At 38.8% G+C, this 24,214-nt stretch overlaps 3 protein-coding genes across 4 annotated transcripts in view; 1 reads left to right on the top strand and 2 right to left on the bottom strand.

The window, feature by feature from the left end:
- Positions 1–10,069, bottom strand: part of si:dkey-32e6.6 (extracellular matrix protein 2) — a 32,841-nt gene extending 22,772 nt beyond the window's left edge. Inside the window, exons 1-5 of one of the 2 annotated variants that reach the window (XM_051661699.1) lie at positions 10,025–10,069; positions 5,131–5,320; positions 4,881–5,030; positions 914–981; positions 23–452 (exon numbers count right to left, since the gene is read on the bottom strand). In XM_051661699.1, the coding sequence (XP_051517659.1) occupies positions 23–452; positions 914–981; positions 4,881–5,030; positions 5,131–5,158 (676 nt within the window). In that variant the 5' untranslated portion in view covers positions 5,159–5,320; positions 10,025–10,069. The other variant, XM_051661698.1, reaches the window with a different exon arrangement.
- On the top strand, positions 9,110–11,565 carry tnnc1b (troponin C type 1b (slow)). Its single transcript, XM_051661701.1, has 6 exons — positions 9,110–9,338; positions 9,883–9,913; positions 10,052–10,198; positions 10,358–10,472; positions 10,958–11,094; positions 11,206–11,565. Exons 1-6 carry the CDS (start codon positions 9,315–9,317, stop codon positions 11,235–11,237), a joined length of 486 nt encoding a protein of 161 aa, XP_051517661.1. The 5' UTR covers positions 9,110–9,314; the 3' UTR covers positions 11,238–11,565.
- LOC127419891 (transketolase-like) lies at positions 11,566–24,039 on the bottom strand. The gene is made up of 14 exons (XM_051661697.1): positions 23,786–24,039; positions 21,073–21,190; positions 20,535–20,648; positions 18,118–18,215; positions 17,603–17,794; positions 16,988–17,115; positions 16,680–16,876; positions 16,187–16,351; positions 14,695–14,851; positions 14,461–14,591; positions 14,248–14,331; positions 13,955–14,051; positions 13,689–13,808; positions 11,566–12,401 (listed from the first exon to the last, which is right to left on the bottom strand). Exons 1-14 carry the CDS (start codon positions 23,887–23,889, stop codon positions 12,229–12,231), a joined length of 1,878 nt encoding a protein of 625 aa, XP_051517657.1. The 5' UTR covers positions 23,890–24,039; the 3' UTR covers positions 11,566–12,228.
- Between the last annotated feature and the right edge of the window lie 175 nt (positions 24,040–24,214).

Here is a 24,214-nt window from a genome sequence, read left to right as displayed (position 1 = left end):
GTATTCTTCCTTTAAAACTTACCAGGCAGTTCAAGTATGGTGACTCCCAGATTCGTAATGACAGGCAGGTGGGACAAACCAATCTGCTTGCAGGATATTCGAGCTCCGCCTAGTTGACAGCTGTCTGGTAATGAGTCTGTGAAACCATCTCTGGTCAGGGTGCTGTTAGCTGCTTCACTCTCTTCTTCATTTTCCTCTTCTTCCTCTTCCTCTTCCTCTTCTTCCTCTTCTTCTTCCTCCTCCTCCTCCTCCTCGTCCTCATCATCTTCTTCTTCTTCATCATCCTCCTCCTCCTTTTTCTTCCCTTTCTGCTCTTCACCTTGGTCCATGAGGCGTTTTTTCTCCTCTTTCAGTTCCCTCAAGATTGTGTTTAGTTTGCCTGATGTTACACCCCATCTCTCTAACACAGCATTTAGCTCCACCCACACAGCTTCGGTTCGCCCCATAATTGACTGCAGGTAAAGAGAGAACGCCAGGAACATCGAGCCCATTAGTGACACAGGAATGACCAGAAATAAGCTAAACAAACTTAAACTAAATATAGTGGACAAATAGCACAGACAGGAATAAAGGAGGTGGAAAATGAGAGGCTGAACATCAAGACAGGAAATAAAAACTTGTAATTTGCATTAATAATATGGTTGTGCTATCTTGGACTGCCAGAGTACACATGCTGGTTCCACTGTAACAACAGCAGCAGCTTGTGCAGCAAATGGGCATCACTATGGGTTGCAAGTATGGTCAAGATTTCAATATTTACTTTTCCAATTTATTTTACTATATTGATCCTGTTTGATGTAAGAAACTAGATTACTGTAATTATGACTCCAGAAATACAGCCTTGTGGGTGTTATAATGTACACATAAATGTAAATAAATGGGTACAAAAAATACATGGGTACATCCCCCTCACCTGTGTAGTATCTGTGGCAGTGTCCCTCAAGTGCCTCATTCTTTGTGCCTGGTTTGTTCCCTCTCCCCCTGAAATCCAGCCATGATTTAACACAGTAATACCAAAATCACTGAACAACTGCTGAACACAGAACTATGTGTGAACCAACCAATGGACGGTTGATAAGAGGAAGCTGCACATAGAGTGATTTTAAGTGTGAATTTTGTTTGACACATCCTGTGGCTCCAAAAAATATTGGGACATTTTAATATGTATGAATATCGTTGGATAACACAAAATGTCAAATCAAGAGGCATTATTTAAAGAATACTTTTAAAGAAACACTTTCCAAGCAAAACATTTCACAAAAGGGTTTCTATAGCTCAACTGGTAGAGCATGGTGCTGACAATGCCAAAATTATGGGTTTGATTCCCAGGAAACCCACAAATATATAAAATGTATACACTGAACTTACTGTAAGTTGCTTTGGATAGAATCATCTACAAAATGCTTAAATGAAAAAAAAAAAAAAAATTGTGAAAAACTTTTCACACAATTTTATAAAACAGTAGATAGATAATGTTCAAAATTAAATTAAGACAATACACTCACCGGCCACTCTGTTAGGTACACCTGTACATATTCATACAATTATCTAATCAGCCAGTCGTATGGCAGCAGTGTAATGTATAAAATCATGCAGATATGGGTCAGGAGCCCATTCAGTTAATGTTCACATCAACCATCTGAATGGGGAAAAACAGTGATTTATTGATTTAGACCGTGGCATGATTGTTGGTGCCAGACGGGCTGGTTTGAGTATTTCTGTAACTGCTGATCTCCTGGGATTTTCACACACTGTAAAGAGAATGGTGCGAAAAACAAAAAACATCCAGCGAGTGGCAGTTCTGTGGGCGAAAGTGCCTTGTTAATGACAGAGGTCAGAGGAGAATGGCCAGACTGGTCCACGCTGACAGGAAGGTACAGTGATAGCAATCCAAACAAACACACGTTATAACAGTGCTATGCAGAAAAGCATTTCTAAACAAACAACATGTTGAACATTGAGGCGGATGGGCAACAGCAGCAGAAGACCCCTCTGGGTACCACTACTGTCAGCTTAGAACAAGAAAATAAGGCTGCAGTGGGCACAGGCTCACCAAAACTGGACAATAGACGATTGGAAAAACATCGCCTGGTTTGAAAAATCTAGATTTCTGCTGAGGTACACAAATGGTAGGCCCACTGCAGCTTCGGTTTTCTGTTCTTGGCAGACAGAAGTGGAACCCAACATGGTCTTCTGCTGCTGTAGCACATCTGCCTCAAGGTTCGACATGTTGTGCATTCTGAGATGCTATTCTGCTCACTACAGTTGTACAAAGTAGTTATCTGAGTTACCGTAGCCTTTCTGTCAGCTCGAACCAGTCTGGCCATTCTCCGTTGACCTCTGTCTTCAACAAGGCGTTTTCATTCACAGAACTGCCGCTCACTGGTTGTTTTTGCACCATTCTCTATACACTCTAGAGACTGTTGTGTGTGGAAATCCCAGGAGATCAGCAGTTACAGAAATACTCAAACCAGCCCGTCTGGCACCAACAATCATGCCACGATTGAAATAACCAAGATCACATTTTTCCCCATTCTGATGGTTGATGTGATCATTAACTGAAGCTCCTGACCCATATCTGCGTGATTTTATACATTTACCTGCTGCCACACAATTGGCTGATTAGGCAAACACATGAATAAGTAGATGTACAGGTGCACCTAATAAAGTGGCCGGTGAGTGTATATTTGAACACTTTTTAAGTTGTAAAACTTAAAACATGTCCATAGTTAATGTAATAAACTACACCTCTTGTTACTGCTTATACTGAATAGCCTATAAACTAATAAAAAGAGAAAACACAGTTATATTTGATGTAAATGAGTCCAAATATCATGATAAACAGCAGCAAGCACGATGGTGACTTAAAGTCCCTTTAAAGAACCTGTGAAATCAAAATGAATGTTTTGCTGCTTTTAGTCCATATCTATTAGCTTTAAGGTCATCCATAAGCTAGTGTTCTTCTAAACTTTGACAAAAAAAAATGTCAGAAGTCTCTCTCTTCAAGCTTAAAATGACAACACATAGAGGTTGAGAACCCTTATCCAATAAAATCACTAAATTACTCTATTACAATTATTTATGTTCACGCAGTACCCCTGTTCTTATTTCGGTGAGCTCCACTTGACAGTCGGGGGGGGTTGTTTGCCGTGTCCCAAATGATGCACGATACACTACACTGACACTATGCACTCATCCATGTAGTGTGTACATTTTTAAGTGTAGTATTGTACCAAATGGAACATTTGACTTTTTTTTTACTACACGAATCCATTCGCCAATTAACAGCCGACAGAAGAGACATTTAAAAATGCACATGATGTATTGCCGCTAGCAATCCGCGAGTGCTGAGTGCACAAAGTGTCCAACATTCCACTCTCCATTTTGACGGTTATGGAAGTAAATCATCGTCATAGTACACTCCTTTTTGTTGCATTTTCAGTGTTAACATACTATTTGCACTACTTACACTACAAAATGGCGTAGAATAGGGCAGAAGTGTGCAGTTTGGAAACAACTGTAATGTCTGTCACCCCTCCACTATTTTTTATTGGCAAGTGTGACACACCTGTGACTGAAGAGAGTGAGATCTCAGCAAAACAGTTGGCCAGTGTGACACCCTCGGGCAAAATTTCATTGTTTGGAGTCTGCTAATGTGGCGCTGGCTTTACAAACCCTCCGAACAAGCTGTCTTACTAAATAAATTAGAGTTACCGATGCGGAGTATAAGTGAATCATTTATTTAAACCAGTTTATTTACAGTACATGAACTATCCGAAAGAAACGTTTCACTTAAAATATTTTCTGTGCGTTCCAAATAGTATAAATCAGCCTCCGAAGTGCACTTCGAAGGGAAAAGAATCATGGCTACCATGGTAAAGGCTCATTCCAAACCGAAGTGCTCATAAATAGCTGCATCGAAGGGCCCTTCTAATTGAACATTTCCGTAAGGTTCAACCAATGGACACTTTGCTGCTAGACGGAGCGGACCTGGAATGTTTTAAAAAAATAAATAAATAAATAAATAAATAAAAGGATTTCTGTTTAAAACTGGCTATTGCTTGTGTTATTTTACTATAAATTTGTTCAATCTGTTATTTTAATAAAGAAGTAGAAACAAAATAAGTATATGCCATGACATTTTATTATTTAATAATTGAACATTTGCTGTACATTTGTTTACCTTTTTAAATTAAAATAAATAAAACACAAATATTTAAAAATAAAGCTTACATGTCTTAATCTTTTTAAAATTTTAAAGAATTTCTTTTCGGTTTGCATTCTAAAAATAGTTAATTGTGAGGCAAAATCATGTATAAAGATTACTGATTAGGTGCAAGTGTATCGCAAGTGATGTTCATTACAGCAGCTTCTTTGGCTTGGATACATGATGCTAAAGTGCATACCGAACCCTCCAAAGATCTTAGTCTGAAGGGTAAACCCTTCGAAGGGATTAGGAAATATTCAACATGACATATGGAATGTTATGTGACACTACAGTGCTACTCGTTGGAAAATGTAGCTCCATACTGAAAATGCTACAGTATTGTGAAAATAGCTAACTAACTGAAAAATGTAGATAGTAGCATCACCACTTTTAGTTACTCCCCAACAATGCACGAAAAATCATTTTGGAACAAGAACGATAAGAGTACCAAACTGCAGAATTGGCTAAAAAAACGTTAAGTAAACTGAAACATTTACTTAATAAAATGTTGTTTAATTATGTTATAACAGTGTCATTTAATTTCTGTACAAACACGTCAAACTAAAATAGAGAAGAACAAAGACCATAAACTATTAACAATGGTCTTGTCTGACCTGCCTTGAGACTCATTTTGTGCTACAGCTTTTCAAGTTATTATTGCTGCTCTACTCACCTGATTCTGGATGAGAATCTATCAGTGGATCTTGTGAGGATGATACATCAGTTTCAGGTGACAATGTGACGAGTGAGTCTGAGTCTGTTACTTCATTTCTCTCTGTGGATTTTCCCAGTTCATTCAGTGCTTCTGTTCCAGATAAAATACCTAAGCACACACAGACCACCAAAAGAGCCTGCATGGTTCCGATCTGATCTGTTGTTACACACTCACTGTTCTGACATTCACCATGTACCTGCAGCCTCACCTCTAGCTGCCCTCTTAAATTCCCTCATAGCCAGCAGAGAGGTAGGAGGAGGAGAAACAGGGAGGAGAACACAACTGGGGTTAGACGTGTACAAGGAGTTTCATTGCCAGGTTTCAAGTTTATCCCATGTTCACAAAAATACCAACTCCTCCTTATAAAGTCATTGGATGTGCCAACAAACACTAAAGGTCTATGAAAGAAAGAGAGAGAGAGAGTTGAGAGAGAAAGTGATGGTCAGTTTTAGTCACGTCATGTCTGCCACAATGATACAGTGTTCACACCTTGTAACACTTGAGATGGACAAATGAGAGAGTTATCCAAACAAGTGGGGAGCAAGCGATCAGCCTGACTGACCCGTACACATCTCTCTCTGGCTCCATGTCTCGTCCACAAGATATTCCTGACTGGCAAACTGCCATTAGCACAAATGTAAGAAAATGAAAAAGACATGATTCTCTTACTCATAAAACAAACAGATGGAGGCAGACAGCCATTGACAAATGCAGTCCAAAGCATATAGCTACACTTGTTTTATACATTATGTAGCTTATAGCAATTTCATATACAGTGGGCCCAAAAAGTATTTGGTCCCTCAAACGACACTTAAAAATGTGTCATTGCATAAATATCAAATAATAAAAAAAGTGACATCTGCAAACAAATTATGACATTTTCTCAGAAGGAAATTCTTTCTTTGCAGTTAGTTTTAACCAACCGGTCCCAAGGTCATATTTAGTACATGTATGAAGTCAGCCATCCTCAGATTTACACAGGTGTCCTAGCAGAGTAACCACAGGTATAGGTCATCAGATTAACTATGGACATTGACTCACTGAGCACTTTATTAGTAACACCTGTACACCTACTTATTCATGCGATTATATAATCAGCCAATCGTGCGGCAGCAGTGCAATGCATCAAATCAGGCAGATATGGGTCAGGAGCTTCAGTTTATGATCACATCAACTATCAAAATGGGGAAAAATGTGATCTCCATGATTTCAACTGTGGCATGATTGTTGGTGCCAGATGGGCTGGTTTGAGTATTTCTGTAACTGCTGATCTCCTGGGATTTTCATGCACAACAGTCTCCAGAGGAGAGGTCAACAGAGAATGGTTACAGGTTCAAGCTGACAGAAAGGCTACAGTAACCCAGATAACCACTCTGTACAATTGTAGTGAGCAGAATAGCATCTCAGAATGCACAACACGTCGAACCTTGAAGCTGATAGGCTACAACAGCAGAAGACCACATCTGGCACTTTATTAGGACCATAGTGTTCCTAATAAAGTGCTCAGTAAGTGTATAGTTCATATCAATATGTTTTGACGATCAGAAAGTGTCCAAATACTTTTTTGCCTGTTTGCTCTGAAAGTAAATAAGATGTCCTTGTGCTAACCTTCTTTACAGTAAATGCCACTTAGTTTGCTATTTTGATATCTAATGAAATGGCATTCTTACTTTTAAGTGTAGCTTGAATGTTCAAATATTTTTGAGTCCACTGTATCAAATTTCAGTACACAAGATATCTTTAGTTCACTCATTAGTGTAAAACCAGAGATTAGAAAAATCTAACCGGCTATGGGGGAGCAAGAAAAAGCCTGAGGTTTAAGGTTGGGCCAGAGTCTCACATACACATACAAAAAGAAGAGCTCTCCAGGGTCACATTGTGTAGGGAGAGATTGTTTGCATTTACATTTTCACCACAGAGTATCACTGCAAAGTGAGATACTGCCTTGCGACTGTTTAAATTTGCTTAGGCAACACAGGCTACAAAATGGGCAACAACTGTATATGTTTACATAAGAAGCATGTTTTTTACACACCCACCTTGAATGAAGTTCATACTTTTCTTCATACATTCATCTCTTTAGCTTTATTAACAGTTCAAATCTGGTTTGAGGTTTCATTACTGAAACCTGCTTTGTTAAATTATTATAGTAGATGTACTGTGAAAGTATATTGTATATAAAAGTAAATTAAGTGATTTGCTTGCTAAATTTAAAGTTGCTTGGCAGAAATTTGATACAAATATTGTAGGGTAGACTTTTCAAAAATCTCCTTTTTTAAAATGAGCAGTGTAATAAAAAGATTCCCCTCAACGTTTCCAAGTTTCCTGAACCTTTGCCTCTTATAAAGGATGACCCTGTATTACACCTGTACTACACACAAACAAAGTGGGCAAGAATGAGACAATATCTGTAATTTTACGCTATCTGGCAAAACCACTTTGCCAGACTCCTTCTCCACATCCAAATGTTTATCTGTAGTGAATCACTGGTGTAGTCTCTCTGCTGACCTGCCCAGTGTCAAACCCCTCCATTCTAACTATTTTGTCCCACACACGCCCTCTAAACTCAGAGTCTCAGCTGTTACATGTTCTCAGAACGAGGTGGCTGTGGAGTACGCTGCCAAGAACATGGGTAGAGATACACTAAGCTAACATATTGTCATCAGTTAGACATCCCAAGGGAAAGCAAGAAGAGCTTCCCCGAAAACAGAAAATGTCCTGAAACAGTGACTGCAAAATGAACCCACATCTGCGCTCAATGATATTATTGTGCATGTATTGTGTGTGTCCCTACTATAAAGACCAGCTTAACCAGCATGCAATTTCCATGCTGGTCTGGGCTGGTTTATGCTGGTTAGTGCTGGTTTAGTGCTGGTCTAAATGCTGGACCAGCATAGGCATGCTTTTCACCAGCAACACCTAGCTGGTGAAGCTGGTTGACCAGCATGGTCTTTCTGATGAAGCTGGGGAAGCTAGTTTAAAACCCTGGTGGACACACCAGCACACCAGCATTCCATGCTGGGGGACCAAGACCCAAAACACAACATAAACTGGTGACCAGCAATGCTGGTCTTTTCAGCAGTGGTGCCATGTAATCTACCACTCTGATACTCTTTTAAGGTAAGGTTTATTGCTAGTTGCCAGTTCCTTATTTAGGCCAGTGAGATCCAGAATAGAAGCATATCATTATGATGTCAGCTCAGAAGCCATTAGTCTATGCGTTCATGCTGCTTCTGGCCTAACATGACTGCTATTAACTGATACTAACATTAAACAGACAGATTATGAGTCAGAGCACCCCAATAAAAATTAAGAATCTCTAAGTATGATAAACAATAGAAGCACAGGCAATTGTACAAGCCTTAACACAAATATAACATGTCATCTGATGTAATCTGTAGCAATGATCAATGAATGAATCCCTTTGGTGAGACGATTCAAAAGACTTGAGTCATTGGGATTAATCAAAATCCCCACCATTTGGAACAGCGCAAATACAGAGAAGTGGATTAATACAAACAGTGGTGTCCCAAGGCTGTTACTGTACAATAGCACTGTTAAAATGCCATTTGGCTAATCAGATTTGGGGACCAGAACTAACTGTTGTATAATAGTTAATATTTCACAAGCGCATATGTTCAAATATGTTTTTTAAATGGGATAAATGTAATCAGGTTTGGCTTGCAGTCTGCAATGGAGTGACTCAGGCACGAAACTTGACTTTCTCAGACTTAATTATAGAAATCAAGGTGAACTTGAGGTGATGGAATGATGCCAGAAGAAGGCTAGCAGCCATTTATATATCATTATATATAAAGGTCTTGTGATTGGAAGGATTGGATGACCATGCTTATCATTCATTGAGAATTCCATTTTAAATGGCTGCATGTGCCAAAAACACAGCTTCAATTCTGCACACAGAAAAACAGGCTAATGCCTGCTACAAGAAAGGAGCCATGATGCTGTTCAGCGATGATTGGCAAATGCAGGTGACCAGTGGGTAAGTTTAGAACTTTGATATGGGGGTGTTGCTCAGGCTGCCAGGAAGCCCAGTGCCAAGGACTTATTGTCATAACTCGAGTTCTCCTGCCTGTTGTCTCTGACATTCCTCTACTATTTATAGCCCATACCATCACTAACCCCTTTCTGCCCCACTCCCTTTCCTTTTTCACCCATCCCGGTCACTCTCAGATAGAAGAGGGGAGTGACAAAAGGCTTTGTCTTTTCTGAGCCATCCGTTCCAGCCATAAAGGCCAGAGCAGGTGGCCCTGGATCTCTTCGTCCTGTGTTTTCCGTGGTGAGAGGAGTGCTGGGTGACTGGGCTTCAGTGCTGGATTACCTCTGAGGAATTTAAAGGAATTCTGACAAGGAAACCCCAAACCAAGGACAACCATGGATGATGTATATAAAGCAGCGGTAAGTTAGGAATGCAATAATTTGGCATATTTTATGGTGGTGGGTCCAATCGTTGGTGTTACATAATGGTTACCAATCTGGGCTGGTAACTGCAAGGTTAACCTGGCAAACTGTGTGTGTAGTAAGCACTCAAGGTTAAATCGATAAATGGAAGATGGGACAGAGAAGTTTGGTTCCCTTTCTTGGGCATATGGCCTCAGGACACACCATCAAAATAGATGAAATAGATACCATGAAAACTATTCTGACAAATTATTAGCATGCTGTTGTAGCTGGTTCATGGATTTAAGATTAGAATATCTAACAATAGCTGGTGAAATTGTGAGGGGTCATAAGGACTGAGGTTAAAGCATTTAACAATGGGCCAGAGGGTATCTGGTGTCTGAAGGCCAAGCATTAAGCGCTTTTAAAATAAGACAGGTGTCTTATTCTTGTAGAAGTCGTTGTGAACTGAAATACTATATTTTCTCACAAAAAATTGTGGTTTCTCTGCAGTTTTCAGTCAAATATTGCAAGGTTTTCATCTCCCTCTTCCACCCAACAGGTAGAGAACTTAACAGAAGAACAGAAAAATGGTAAGTTTCTCTCTTTCTTGTCATGTTAGTTTTAACATAGTGTTGTGATTCAACACAACTTCATCTCTTCCGTTCTCTTTATAAACTCTATTTAAACTGCTGTTGACATACTGATATCTGTCTGATTGCATCTGGCAGAGTTCCGCGCTGCGTTTGACATCTTCGTACAGGACGCCGAGGATGGCTGCATCAGCACTAAGGAGTTGGGGAAGGTGATGAGGATGTTGGGCCAGAACCCCACCCAAGAAGAGTTGCAGGAAATGGTGGATGAAGTAGATGAGGATGGTACGTCAGCCATTAGAGACTCAATGCAAAACATTGAATACAACTTGTCAGTGCCATAGATTTAAAGAAACAATATCTTAAAATGAGTTGAACCAATTAATTTTCCGATATAATTATGAATTTGGTTTTCTTTGGGGCACGGTCTCTGTTTGTTTGTAGGAAGCGGGACAGTGGACTTTGATGAGTTCTTGGTGATGATGGTGCGCTGTATGAAAGAGGAGAGCAAAGGAAAATCAGAAGAAGAGCTCGCTGAAGTCTTCCGCATGTTTGATAAGTATGTACACTTTTCAGAAGACTACATACAGAGGCATAGGAATGATGTGAAAAGTGGGGGGCACATTATAAATCTCATCAGTTTTAAATACCTAGTTCCTATGACACATAAGATTGAAAACAAAAACAATTTTCCCCAAAAACATCAGTCAACTGAGCATTTTTGTCATGAAAGTTAAAAAATAGGCCTAAAACAACGATTGTTTGCTACAACTATTAATGTAAAAAGGCCTATATTTTTGTGTCAAAGATGACATTCTCTTCCAAGTTTAATTTCTGTGAATGGCACATTGCACAAACGGGCACAGATTGGGTCGTGAATATTATTTACGTAATGTAACTGTCACGAATATTAATAATTAATGTTATTTATTAATTATTCTGATATTCGCCCTAACTGGTTTGCTGAAAGGGTTGTATCATGTACCAACAGTGTAGCCTACTGCACACTCACAATTTACTGTTTAAAATTCATGTCTCATTAAGGAACGGAGATGGCTATATTGATTTAGACGAGCTGAAGAACATGCTGGAGTCGACAGGTGAGGCCATCACCGAGGACGACATCGAGGAACTCATGAAGGATGGAGACAAAAATAATGACGGAAAGATCGATTACGACGGTAAATTTATGCTACACTATTTCTCAACAAACTTTAAAAACCAAAATTAATATTTACATTATATATAAATCCATATCTAAATCTAAAACGTGTTATTTTTAATGCCTGCAGAGTTTTTGGACTTCATGAAGGGTGTCGAGTAAAATCCTGCCCGACTCATGCAAAGGACAGAAAAAAGAAATCAAGTTCATTCCTGACGTCACAATCAGCGCATGGACAAATTAAGCATTTTCACACGTACAGATGCATGGGAATCGTGTCTACATTTCATATTCTGGAATGTGTTGGCATTAATAGTCAAAGGCGTCATGTCTCACTGTCCATAATAGTAATATTATTTGTACTCAATTTAAAAGTTTCTTGTTTAATATTTAATGCACACATCTACTTTCAAGGTTTAAAATGACTGATTTAAAACAAAACAAAATAAATAAAACTAGTCTACTAGAAAATAAGTAAACAGACAGATAATATGGACAGTTCCATTTATTAACACCTGGAATGCAGTGAAAACTAAGTTTACACAAGCAACAATAGTAAGGGAGTCTCAGTAACATGAGAAACATTGTCAAGTCACGAAAACCAAACCGTTTAAGTACCAAAGCAACACTGGGATATTCAGTAGCTTACACAACAGCAATCAAAATGGGAAAAGATGATAGAGACACACTCACTACTCTCTGAAAGCACCATCATGCATTGAAGTTTTCATGATATTAGCTTTAAAGTAATTACAGAAAGCACAGTGAAAAGATACAGGGACATAATGAAATGACTTCAATGTGACATGACTTGTTTTAAGGTGTTTGAAAATGTCAATTGGAATACATTCTTTAAAGCCCAATGTTACTGCAGCATTTAAAGCTCTCGAGAAGGCAAAACTGATTATGCAAAAATGGAAACCTTTCAGAGCCATGGGGTGATGCTCTCTAAACTATAGTGCACACAGATTTTGAGAAAATTGTCAGACTAAATGGGCATATCCCCAGCTTTCACCATCCACTCATCTAGTCAGTGAAAATGCTGTGAGCCTCTGGAATGATAAATGTGTTGTGAGTTTGGTCTCTTGGTGCTGGGTTAGGAGAGGAGAAACAGGGAGGGTGTAATTCAGGTTGGTTTAAGGACGGGATGATTTTAGTTGGCAAAAGTGCGCTTGACGGCAGCAACGATAGATTTGGCACTGATGCCAAACATGTCTAGAAGCTCTTGTGGTTTGCCACTCTGGGGCACACGGCTCACGGCCAGCCGCTGCACCATGATGCCGGGCTCCTCACCCACTGCAGCCAGAACAGCCTCACCCAGGCCACCTACAAAGAGCACAAAAAAAAAAAAAAAAAAAAAAAACACTAAAATAATTCTCAGAGCAAAAGAGGAAAAAAAATAAGAGAGAAAATCCAGTCTTTTCCTTGTATCATGACAATCGTTCTTAACAGGTTTTTCTTCAGGACATCATGTGGTGACCCAACAAGGTACTAAAACTACTTATAGTAAAAAAGTAAACAAAGTTGTCATTAAAATTAAAGGAATTTTCTGGGTTCAATACAAGTTAAGCTCAGTCGACAGCATGTGTGGCATAATCTTGGTTACCACAAAATTATTTCTAGTCCATCCTTTTTAAAAGCAAAAATGTGGGTTACAGTGAGGCGCTTACAATGGAAGTGAATGTGGCCAATTTTTGGAGGGATTAAAAAGGCAGAAATGTGAAGCTGATAATTTTATAAAAGCACTTACATTAATTCTTCTGTTAAGACATGTATTATTTAAGCTGTAAAGTTGTTTAAATGGTTATTTTTAGTCATTTTAGGCTTTAAGTGTTTGACATTACATTATCATGGCAGACGAAGTAAACTTGGCTATAACATTACACAGAAAATGTTAGTAAGTGATTTGATCACAGTATGATCATGTTAACATGCAGATTGTTTACATCTTGTGGTTATACTTTTTAAACTGAGTATTTTAATGTTTACAAATTGGCCCCATTCACTTCCATTGTAAGTGCCTCAATGGAACCTAGATGTGCTTCTTTTTATTTATTTTTTTATAGCAAAGGATGGGCAAGTCAAAATTTATTTTTGTGGTAATCAATATTATGCCTAAAATGCTGTCAATTCAGCTTAACTTTTATTGAACTTGGAATATTCTTTTAAAGCAACAATGAACTTCAAAGCTGAGGATTATAGGCATTATTATTATTGGAATCAAATTGGTATTACTTTGATACTTTTATAAAAAAATAAAAAAACACCATGACAACATCCCTGTTGTCTGGGACATGCTTTCTTATACATTGCAAAGTTTTGTTCAGGTTTGAGGTTGAGGGAGTGTCACACAACTGGTTCATGTCGGTATCTGCTTAGTTTGGCATGGCGTTTCACATCAAAGAATATGGGAAGCGTTCCCTCCTCCCTTTAGAAAATTTGTAAACCTAATTACGTTTTATCATTCGCATTTAAAATATATATATATATATATATATTTTTTTTTTTTTTTTTTTTTTTTCCTTGCAGTCGCTGTTAGAACACACCAGTGGAGAACCACTGTCATATGAAATTGGACCATCATGAGATTACAAAACTCTAGAAGCAGCTCACCCTCTTTGTAGTGATCCTCAACAGTGATCACCCTTCCTCCTGTGGCACGGGCACTCGCCACAATAGTGGTGGCATCCAGGGGCTTAATGGTGAATGGATCAATTATCCGAATGTTCACACCTGGCACACAGATGAAATAAACACATTAATAATTTTCAAAGATTTAGGTCCTTCAACACTGAAAGCTGTGACTTGGTATATGAAATCAGAGGTAGTTAATGATTGCAATGTAACTTCCTGTTATGGCCAGTAGAGGTTGTGCAAACCTTCTTTAGCCAGTTGCTCATGCGCTGCAAGTGCTTCATGCAGTGTTACTCCAGCTCCAATGACAGTCACCTGATCATTGTCGGACTGGCGCACAACCTACAGGACAGAAAGTGAACTGTTACCAAGGGAAAAAAAACCTTTGAAAACCAGAAAGTTCATTGCTGCCCAGTAGGAGGCTCCATGTGGACACTGCATTACCAAACAAATTGTTTAACATTTTAAATGTCAACTAAATTTACAAAAGCAAACTACAGTAATTTGATAAATTCTCTAAACAGGTTTTTGTTCTCACCTTGGCTTTGCCAACTTCAAATTTATCTCCAGCGTCATAAATTACTGCAGTGTCAGGCCGGCTGGTACGGATGAAACAGATACCCTGAAAACAGATCACAACATTAATACAAAGTCAAAGAATAATAGATTCACTCATTCTCCGAAATGGGTGAATTTATTAATTTTAAGTTGTTTCTATAACAGAAAATTAGGTGGCACCCATTGACCTCACCTTTGTATTGGCTGCAAGTTCCACAGCTCTCTCAGTAGATACTCCATCACTGGGGTAAAACACAGTGCATGTTGGGATAGCACGGAACATTGCAAGATCCTCCAATGCCATCTGGGAGGGTCCATCCTCACCTGGACAAAATTAAAAATGCTTTGATCTGAAAAATTCACAAAATGCTAAGATCAAAAAATTTGAGAGCAATTTAGTTTACAGCAGGAAAAACAGATTCCTTACCAATGGAAACACCACAATGGGATCCAGCCAGGTTGACATTGGACTGGGAGATCGCTGCCATGCGGATGTGGTCATAGGCACGGGCAAAGAAGGCGGCAAAAGTGCTGGCGAATGGAACAGTGCGATCGCGAGTGGCACAACCAATGGCCACACTGACCTGGAGAGCAACACAAGACAAAAATTTTATTATACATTCCCCCAAATAAAACAACCTGACTACCTGGTGTTACAACTTAAAAACCTATCAAACTTCTGGATGATTTTGACTTTTTGATCTCATAGCTGGATGTTTATAAGGATGTGGAAGGAGGGAATTAGCATTGTCAAGTGCTTACTCAATTGGACCTGACCACCCACACTGAGAGATAAGTAATGAGGAAGGATACTAACAGATTACAGAGTCAGTCAGAGGAGATTACGGTTTAACCGGGTGAGGTCATGTACTTACGATTCTCCATCAGAATAAATAGTGGTCACAAAGTACTCCTCAAAATGTTAAGACCCATTCAGCCTCTCATATGGTTTTCTACTTTTCTATAAGTGTATACCTGATACAACACTCACATGGGTTAACTTAAGGCTCTGATATTCTTCATTCGAAATCAAACGAATGGGTTTGACGACATTAAGAACAAAATCTGGCCAAAAAGGTGTTTTTGCATTTGTTTCAGTGGTTTGTAACAGCTTGCCTGGGCAAACTTTTAAGAAAACTTCTAATTGGCTGATAAACATCTTACTGCCACTGGTTCATGTCATCGGTATGTGTGACCTGAAGCTCCACCTACTATTTTGCTTACGCTTCTCAGTCAGTATTCAACATGAACACACCAGGGTGCAGAGCTATTAGCGAGCTGGTGCAAATGTACCTACATCTATACGATCGTTTGCATGGAGACAAGAACGTCATGCGATTTTTTTTGCTTGTTTTTTGTTTTTAGTCTACAAGGAATCAAATCTACTCAAATATTCTTAAGTGCTCATTCACTCATGTGCCATCTGCAGTGAAAGACACTCAAACATCTGCCCAAAGTAAGATATGCCTCTATCACCATTCTTTTGTCTGTATTCTGCACATTATTACTCGTTTATACACCCATCTTTGCAGTAGTATCAGTGTCATCATAAATTACAATAACTATTAACTGGCGCATATCATATAGCGTGTCAGCGCATTACAATCTGAATTCATGATGCTAAAGACAAAAAATTTCTATTGCATATATATTACATTAAATCATTGTCGAGTGGTTAAAACAGCTTTTTACTGACCTCTTGTGAATTCTACTTAAAGAATGAGGCAAAAAGTCGTAACACATTAAGGTTTTACAGGTTTTTTTTTTACCTCCCACAGCAGTGTGGCGGGTTTCTGAATGTTTACAAACAGTATACTGTTGCTCAGCTGTTTAGAACTTCTTTTTACCCCTGAACGAAGAAAACTTCTCTAGAAGTATATCGGGACCTTAAGTGTAAAACCTAACACCCAGTTACACACCATGTTCTGCTCAGCAATGAAGCACTCAATGTAGCGATCAGGATGGGCTTTCTTGAAGATGTCAGAAAAGGTAGAGTTCTTGGTGTCACCATCCAGGGCCACAACACGAGAACTGGAATCTCCCATCTTCTTCAGGGCTACACCATAGGCCTTCCTGGTGGAGATCTGATTGGGCAGAAAAAAAAAAAAAAGAAAAAAAAAAGGAAAAATAAGTTAGTCTTCTAGGGCATTAGATTTTTCCTTTTAGCAACTTTTGAAGATGGAAAGGCATTTGCTCAAAGTGAATTGTGTAACAATCAAGGGCTGCTCCAAGAACTATACTTCCCTTTAAAGAATAAACGTAGTGACTACACAAACACTGAAACAAAGAAACATGGCTTCAAAAGTTGCTTGTTTTTTGTGAGGATCTTGTAGTAACTGCATTTTGCCTTTGCACAACAGTATAAAGCCTAATAGTAGATACAAGTATTGTCATAAGTGTTATTTCTCCAACCTTATCGCCAATCTTGTATTCTGGAGCTGTGAGCAGGTGGATGGGTGTGTAGTCAACAGGAGCAGCATCTTCATTGGGCAACTGAGGGTGGAGGGACTTGTTGGGGGACTGGATCTGGCTCATGAGGTCATTAAGCAGTTCGTCCATACGGTCTTTAGGTATAGGCTTCCCGTGCCAGTTATCCTGATCCTCAATGCCTGGGCACAGACAATACGAATGAGAACAACTATAATAATAGACACCATTAAATGTTGACCATCATCAAGTGTGCCGACTGAATTACTGTAGAGGCTCCCATAGTTACTCACATTTGAGACCTTTGCCCTTAAAGGTTTTAGCTACGATGGCAGTGGGTTTCCCTTTAAATTGCTCAGCATGCCAAAAAGCCTTGCACAGCTCCTCCACATCATGTCCATCAACCACATAGGTGTTGAAGCTGATAAAACAAATGAGTAACATACAGAGGTTATAAAGTCCGAACATGGACTACAGAGAGAAATGCTCTAATGGATACTAGCACACTGCACAGTATACACTGAATAATATATATTTTTATTTATTTATTTTTTTTTTAAATAGTATGTGAACCATGTGTTATGCAACAAACATTTAGTAAGTAGTATGCTACATTGTTGTCATATGAACTCATTACGGTGCATGTTTAAGTTAGCGAATCCCATCAGTTATCTCGGACACAGAAGTGTTTGTCTTGCATTTTTAAATCCAACTTTATTCAGTCTTGACTCTTGAACTGCCAAATATAATGAAACAAGAACTAACGTTAAAATTATTGTTCAATGCATACGAAAAATGCGTATACAGTACACAGTATACACACTGGAGAAACAGTAGTAGTACAGTAGTATGCTTATTCTGAACATAGCCAAAGAGAAAAATCAGCAGTATAAGTAAGTGAGACCAACCCGAAGGCCTCACAGCGCTCCTTGTAGGTGTTCATGTTATGCTGCAGTGGGGCTGCCTCACTCTGGCCCAGGCGGTTGACATCAAGGATGGCCACCAGATTGTCAAGCTTGTAATATGAAGCAAAAGCCATGGCTTCCCAGACAGACCCTTCTGAACACTCACCATCTCCCAGCATGCAGTAAACACGATAGCTAATGAGACAAAACAGACATATCCAGTTACAGTACCATCAAATGAGCAGCAGACTTTTAACTCTTCCTGTACGACACAATTATTAAATGATAGCCATGGTCTGAACATGCACACAGGGTTGTTTACAAGATGTTTACTCTTGACCAGTGGGGCCTACCAGTATGCGATTATGGGCATTTAAATTTTTATATATGGGCTGTCCAGACAGTGGGCTATTGTATTAAAATGCACTGTATAGTTTTAAGCTTTCAAAATGGTGAATCTGTTCATTAAAACAAGGGTATTAAATGTTGAGACTGCATCCTCTGGAGAACTGGAGTACCTGGACTTGTCAAAGTATTTTCCTGTGTAAGCCATACCACAAGCAGCTCCTAAACCCTGGCCAAGAGAGCCTGTCGCCACATCCACAAATGCTAGTTTCTGTAAAGTAATTTTACAATTAGTTAAAACTGTTTAATAAGGTTAACCAGAAAGGCAAAGTTTATCAAAACAAACATTGTTGTTGGCTTGACAAAGCCTTCGACTAGTTTTAAAAGTTTTAAGTTTCATGGTTATACAGACATTACAGTAAGACAAACAGCTAGCTAACATACTCTCACTGAGCACTTTATTAGGAACACCTATACACCTACTTATTCATGCAATTATCTAAACAGCCAATCGTTTGGCAGGAGTGCAATGCATAAAATCATGCAGATATGGGTCAGGACCTTCAGTTAATGTTCACATCAACCATCAGAATGGGGAAAAAATGTGATCTCAGTGATTTCGACCGTGGCATGATTGTTGGTGCCAGACGGGCTGGTTTGAGTATTTCTGTAACTGCTGATCTCCTGGGATTTCCATGGCACGCACAGCAGTAAACTCTAGTTTACTCAGAACGGTGCTAAAAACAAAAAACATCCAGTGAGCGGCAGTTCTGTGGTTGGAAATGCTTTGTTGATGAGAGGTCAACAGAGAATGGCCAGACTAGTTTGTGCTGACAAAAAGGCTACAGTAACTCAGATAACCACTCTGTACAATTGTAGTGAGCAGAATAGCATCTAAGAATGCACAAGTCGACTGAGGTGGAAAGAGCGAGAAAGAGAGACTTAAAGCAGATTAACCCTAGAACACATATGTGGGCCAAAAATGACCCTGCATCTAATTTTTAAGACATAATTTACATTAAGTGGTCTATGATCTGCCACTCCAGGTATTCCTCAATTAAGGTGTCTACCATGTGAACTGACTTTAAAATTTAGTTTTTAAAATAAGAGAATCTGCATTCCTACATCTTTTCAATTTGCATTTTTATGCAAATAAATGTTAAATACCATGTTCGTGTTCATATTTGTGTGTCGTAAGTACAGAAAGTTTAATTCAGCCAATGATTATATCCAAAATGCATGACATTACAACCATTACAGGGACTGTCCTCATGGAGCAACCCCTTGTTTAAAAAAACAAAACAAAAAAAAAAAAAAAAATATTGCTGCAATTACACATCACAAGACGGGGAACATTTAACCACATAAGACACGGCTACCAAAATTAACAAATATAAGTAGTTTTATAAAGAATAATCATCTAGATCATTGGTTCTCAACCAGGGGGTCAGGACCCACAAGGGGGCCTCAACACACTTCCATGGGGGCCTCAAGATCTCTTAATTATTTAAAATATGATAGATTATTATAATTTTAATAGAATTATTATAAAATTCAACTCACTGAAAATGCTAATGTAATAACTCCCTTCAACAGCTTGCTTTTTATGAAGAACATACAGTTCTAGATATTTCTGGAATCACAAGTTAAGGAAATATCTTATAATAGATGTATCTTATAAAATAAATATCTAATACCCTACATGGGGGGGCCTTCGAATATTTTCTAAGACAATGAGGGGCCTTGGAGTCAAAAAGGTTGAGAACCACTGATCTAGATCTCACCTGGGTCTTTTTTGACCCACAAGGGGGCCTCAGCACACTTCCATGGGGGCCTCAAGATCTCTTAATTATTTAAAATATGATAGATTATTATAATTTTAATAGAATTATTATAAAATTCAACTTACTGAAAATGCTACTGTAATAACACCCTTCAACAGCTTGCTTTTTATGAAGAACATACAGTTCTAGATATTTCTGGAATCACAAGTTAAGGAAATATCTTATTTATTTTATAAGATATATCTATTATATCTAATACCCTACATGGGGGGCCTTCGAATATTTTCTAAGACAATGAGGGGCCTTGGAGTCAAAAAGGTTGAGAACCACTGATCTAGATCTCACCTGGGTCTTTTTTGACCCACAAGGGGGGTGAAGTTACATACGCATTCTAGGGTTAAAGGCCTTGTGTTGGTTTGTTTACATGTGAATTTTTGACAGTTGGAGTTTGAATTAACAAGCATTCCGTTGGCCCATTTGAACATTGTCAATACAAGTCTATGGAGATTCTTCCGATTATTGATTGTCCACTGTGCGAAAACTGCAAGTCTGATCAGTTAGAAAAGACATAGCACATGATTCCAGAACAGTTTGATGGTCTATTCAGAGTTTGCTGGATGTAGCTTGAAAGCTCAGAGAAGTTAGTCAGAAACTTTGATCTTATTTAAAGGATTTTGAAAAAAACACTAAAACTTTGTAGAATAACAAAATGTTGGCTTTGTCAATCCAACATAATTAAGTTATTTGCATGATGAATCGTTATGCTGGAGAGTTGATATGTGCCATGATTGAGGGGTGTTACTCACAGGGGTAGGGTGACCCTCCAGGTCAGAATCAATCTTACGCAGGTTTAGCAGCTCGGATTCCTTTATGAATCCAGCCTCTGCCCAGGCTGCATAAAGAATGGGAGCAGCATGGCCCTGAAAGCAGTGAGGTAAAAGGGGAATACATTTAATCTCAAATCACTTTGGAGGGACAACATGAATTAAAGTGTTTGTTCACACAAACATTAACCACTCATGTTGTTCCACAACCGTAGGAGTCTTTTTTCCACGAAACACAAAAGGATGTTAGGCAGAATATTACGGACTAACTTGTTCATTCATTTTCATTTCATCTTCCACCCGCCCCCCCATGCATGAAAGTGAATGCTGACTGGGGCAACATTCCTAACGTCATCTTTTATGTTCCATGTTCTTGTATGTTTCCAAAATTAAAGTAATAAGGGTGTGGCACAACATGAGGATGAGTGTACCATAAGAACTTTCATTCTCTAAACTCTTTGACCTTCAAGTACAGCTAAAAATTGTAAGCAATTTTGTCCAACACAGAACAGCAGCCCACCTTTGACAAGATGAAGCGGTCGTTGCAGCGGTTGCGGGGATCATCAGCTTTGTAACGCATGGTGTGGAAGAACAACACCGACATGAGTTCGGCAGCGCTGCAGCAGGAGGTTGGATGTCTACAAGTGGGAATGCACACAAGTGTAATCACTCCATCCATCAATTATTAACAGACAACTCAAATATGCTGGATGTTAAAGACCAATCAGACATGCAGGTTATCTTTCAAACATCTGGTCACTTTAAAATGTAGAACACTGATTGCAAATGGCATTAAAAATGTAAAAGTTGATACCGTCATTACTGGTTTTGAGGTGCAGTAATTCACCTTATCAGAATCAATTACTTAAAATACTGCCAAACCTAACAGTTACAGTTTGTACACACAAGACTAAGAGCTATATTTCATTAAGTAGGACTATAGCCACTAGTATTCAAATAAAGGAACTAGAATGCAATAAATCTTAAAGGGACAGTTCACCCAAAAATGAACATTCTCTTATGATTTAGAAAAATGTCTCAGCTCTGTTGAGCCTCACAATGCAAGTGAATGGTGGCCAGAACTCTGAAGGTCCAAACATCACATAAAAGGCATCATAAAAGTAATCCATAAGACTCAATTTAATCCATGTCTTCTGAAGTGAACCAATCAGTTTTGGGTGAGAACAGACCAAAATAACTAATTTTTCACTGTACATGTTGCCAATGCAGTCTCTAGGCATGATCATGATTTTATGCTCAATTACACTTCCTAGAGATTGACAAAGGCACAGAGCACTACACAGTGCTAGGAAGTGTAATCGAGCTTGATATCATGATCGCCAAGGAGTCTGCAGATGTTGAGATTTATTGTGAAAAAGGAGTTATATTTTGGGCTGTTCTTAAAACCGATTGGATCGCTTCAGAAGTCATGGATTAAACCACTGGAGTCATATGGATTACTTTTATAAAAATTTTTTTAATGTAATTTATGGAGCTTCTGGTCTGTTCACTATTCACTTTGCATTGCATGGGCCTTCAAATCTGAAATATTCTTCTAAAAATCTTTGTGTTCTGTAGAAATCAGTCAATCATACGCATCTGGGATGGCATGAGGATGAGTAAATGAAAAGAGAATTTTCATTTTTGGGTGAACTATCCCTTTAAGGGCTAGAGAGGCTAAAAAAAAAAAAAAAAACAGTACAGTTTGCCATTACAAAGGCTGCATTATTCACTGTAAAAAAAAATTCACTCACTAAGGGTAAATATAATTGTAACCACTCCCTAGACATGCTGCAATCAAAAAGTACAAAATGGCCAAGTTTTTGAATTGAGTATTGTACAACTGTTAGTTTGCTTTTTCCAAAGAGGCTTAAAGTGTTGATTTTTTTTATGGTCCGAGTTTGGAAATCAGTCAAGCAATTAAGTGGCCACAAAAATGTCAGTTGACAAAAACGGTTATCTTAACTGCTAGTCAAAATACATGCAGTCCCATGTTATTGCTCGATGCATTCCCAATTTCCCACTACACAGAACAACAGTGATGAATTACCATCTTTGTCCTACAGTGAGATTCAATTAGGCTGAAATACAAAATTGGAAAAGGCATTAACAAACAAGACTTCACAGGTCAGTTTCAGCATGAGGAATTCAAAAGGGACAGCCAAAGGTCTGACTTAGTCAAAATCAACACTTCCTTGTAGATGTTTGAATGAAGCAACATGTATAAAAGTGATTATAAAAATATGTGTGCATCATACATTTCCAGAAATAAGAGGGAACAGAAAAGGAGGAAGAGTCATAACTGTAAAACAAACCGTATCAGGTGAAAGTTTCAACACTCAGGGAAATTCCTCTATTTACAACGATAAAAGATTGTTGCATTCCATTGTGAACAAGTGCGTGTGTGCAGTGAATTGAGATTAATTTAATTAACAAGGCAGCCTTTCCATCTTTTACAAGTTTAGAAATTTCCTCCATCTATTTCAGCGCATGTTAAGAAATCACTGTCTGAGGAAATAAGTTGGTCAGCCTCACAAAAGAGAACTGGCGAGCATAGATTGAGCAATCTTAAAACAAAGCTTTCTTTTGTGAAAGTTTCAGTTGAACCCTGCTTGTATCCACATATTTCAAAAAACTGGGCTTTTCATCAGACCATAACTTCATGGGGGCTATCAGCACTTTAACCCACAGCACAATGGATACCACGCGATATAAAACTCCACGTGACAACCTGTTAAAGAAGAACATGCACGCGCGAGTTCACATAATAATCAGTCTGTTGTAGCTCAGCGCGTGGTGCGTCAGATATATCTTAAATGAGTGGCGCACGAGCATGTGCTGGTTAATTTTAAAAGTTATACCTGCTGACACATTTTATAATCCCACCTGCAGCCCCAGGATGTGCTAATAATAGGGGCGGTGAGAGCTAAGCCTATTTTCGCTCGGAGGCCACGCTAGTCTAAAAGGATGTCAAACATAGCGCGATTTATGTTACAAAATGATGTAACTGCGCAATGCTAATAAACTATTCACAACCAGATTATACAGGCCAATAGTAACCAGAGTGTTACCCGCCCCCTTGTCAAGTTCACATGTTGTGCAGGGGTATTAAGTGAACATTTGTACGAAAAAGGAGAATTTGTATGCATAAAAGTGCAAATCTAACGAACTCAGACGTTTATCGTGTAGAAGGTTGCTGAGAATTAATTTTGAATGACTGAATAAGATTTTACCCGGAGTTTGAGGCGCATGTTTCCTTGATGGAGTGGATCCTGAGCTTGTTAGCTTTGTCTTTCAGGCCCTGAAGAGTTTTCTCGTCGGGTTTGTGATAGCTCATGTTTCAACGGTGTGCGGGAAATGCGTTGAAATAAATGCGAGTGATGGAACTCAAGAAAATAAACTCTTCCGATTCGTATATCTGAAGATGAACTCAGTAACGAGGCGAGGCGAGGCGAGGCGAGGCACGTGCGTGGTAACTCGGTGTGCTGTAGCTTATGTACGACGCATTACGTCAGATGTCAACTCATCCGGTGAGGCGAACCATTGGACGAAGCGCTTTTCGCAACAGACCAGACCACAGCAATGAGGTTGCCAGATCAGGGCAGAGACCACATAGACAAGCAGAACAGTGCGCACACATATTGATTACAGCGAGACAGAAT

This window comes from Myxocyprinus asiaticus, chromosome 29 (assembly GCF_019703515.2).
Source record: "Myxocyprinus asiaticus isolate MX2 ecotype Aquarium Trade chromosome 29, UBuf_Myxa_2, whole genome shotgun sequence".
Taxonomy (NCBI): domain Eukaryota; kingdom Metazoa; phylum Chordata; class Actinopteri; order Cypriniformes; family Catostomidae; genus Myxocyprinus; species Myxocyprinus asiaticus.
This window is presented reverse-complemented; position numbering and strand designations above follow the sequence as displayed.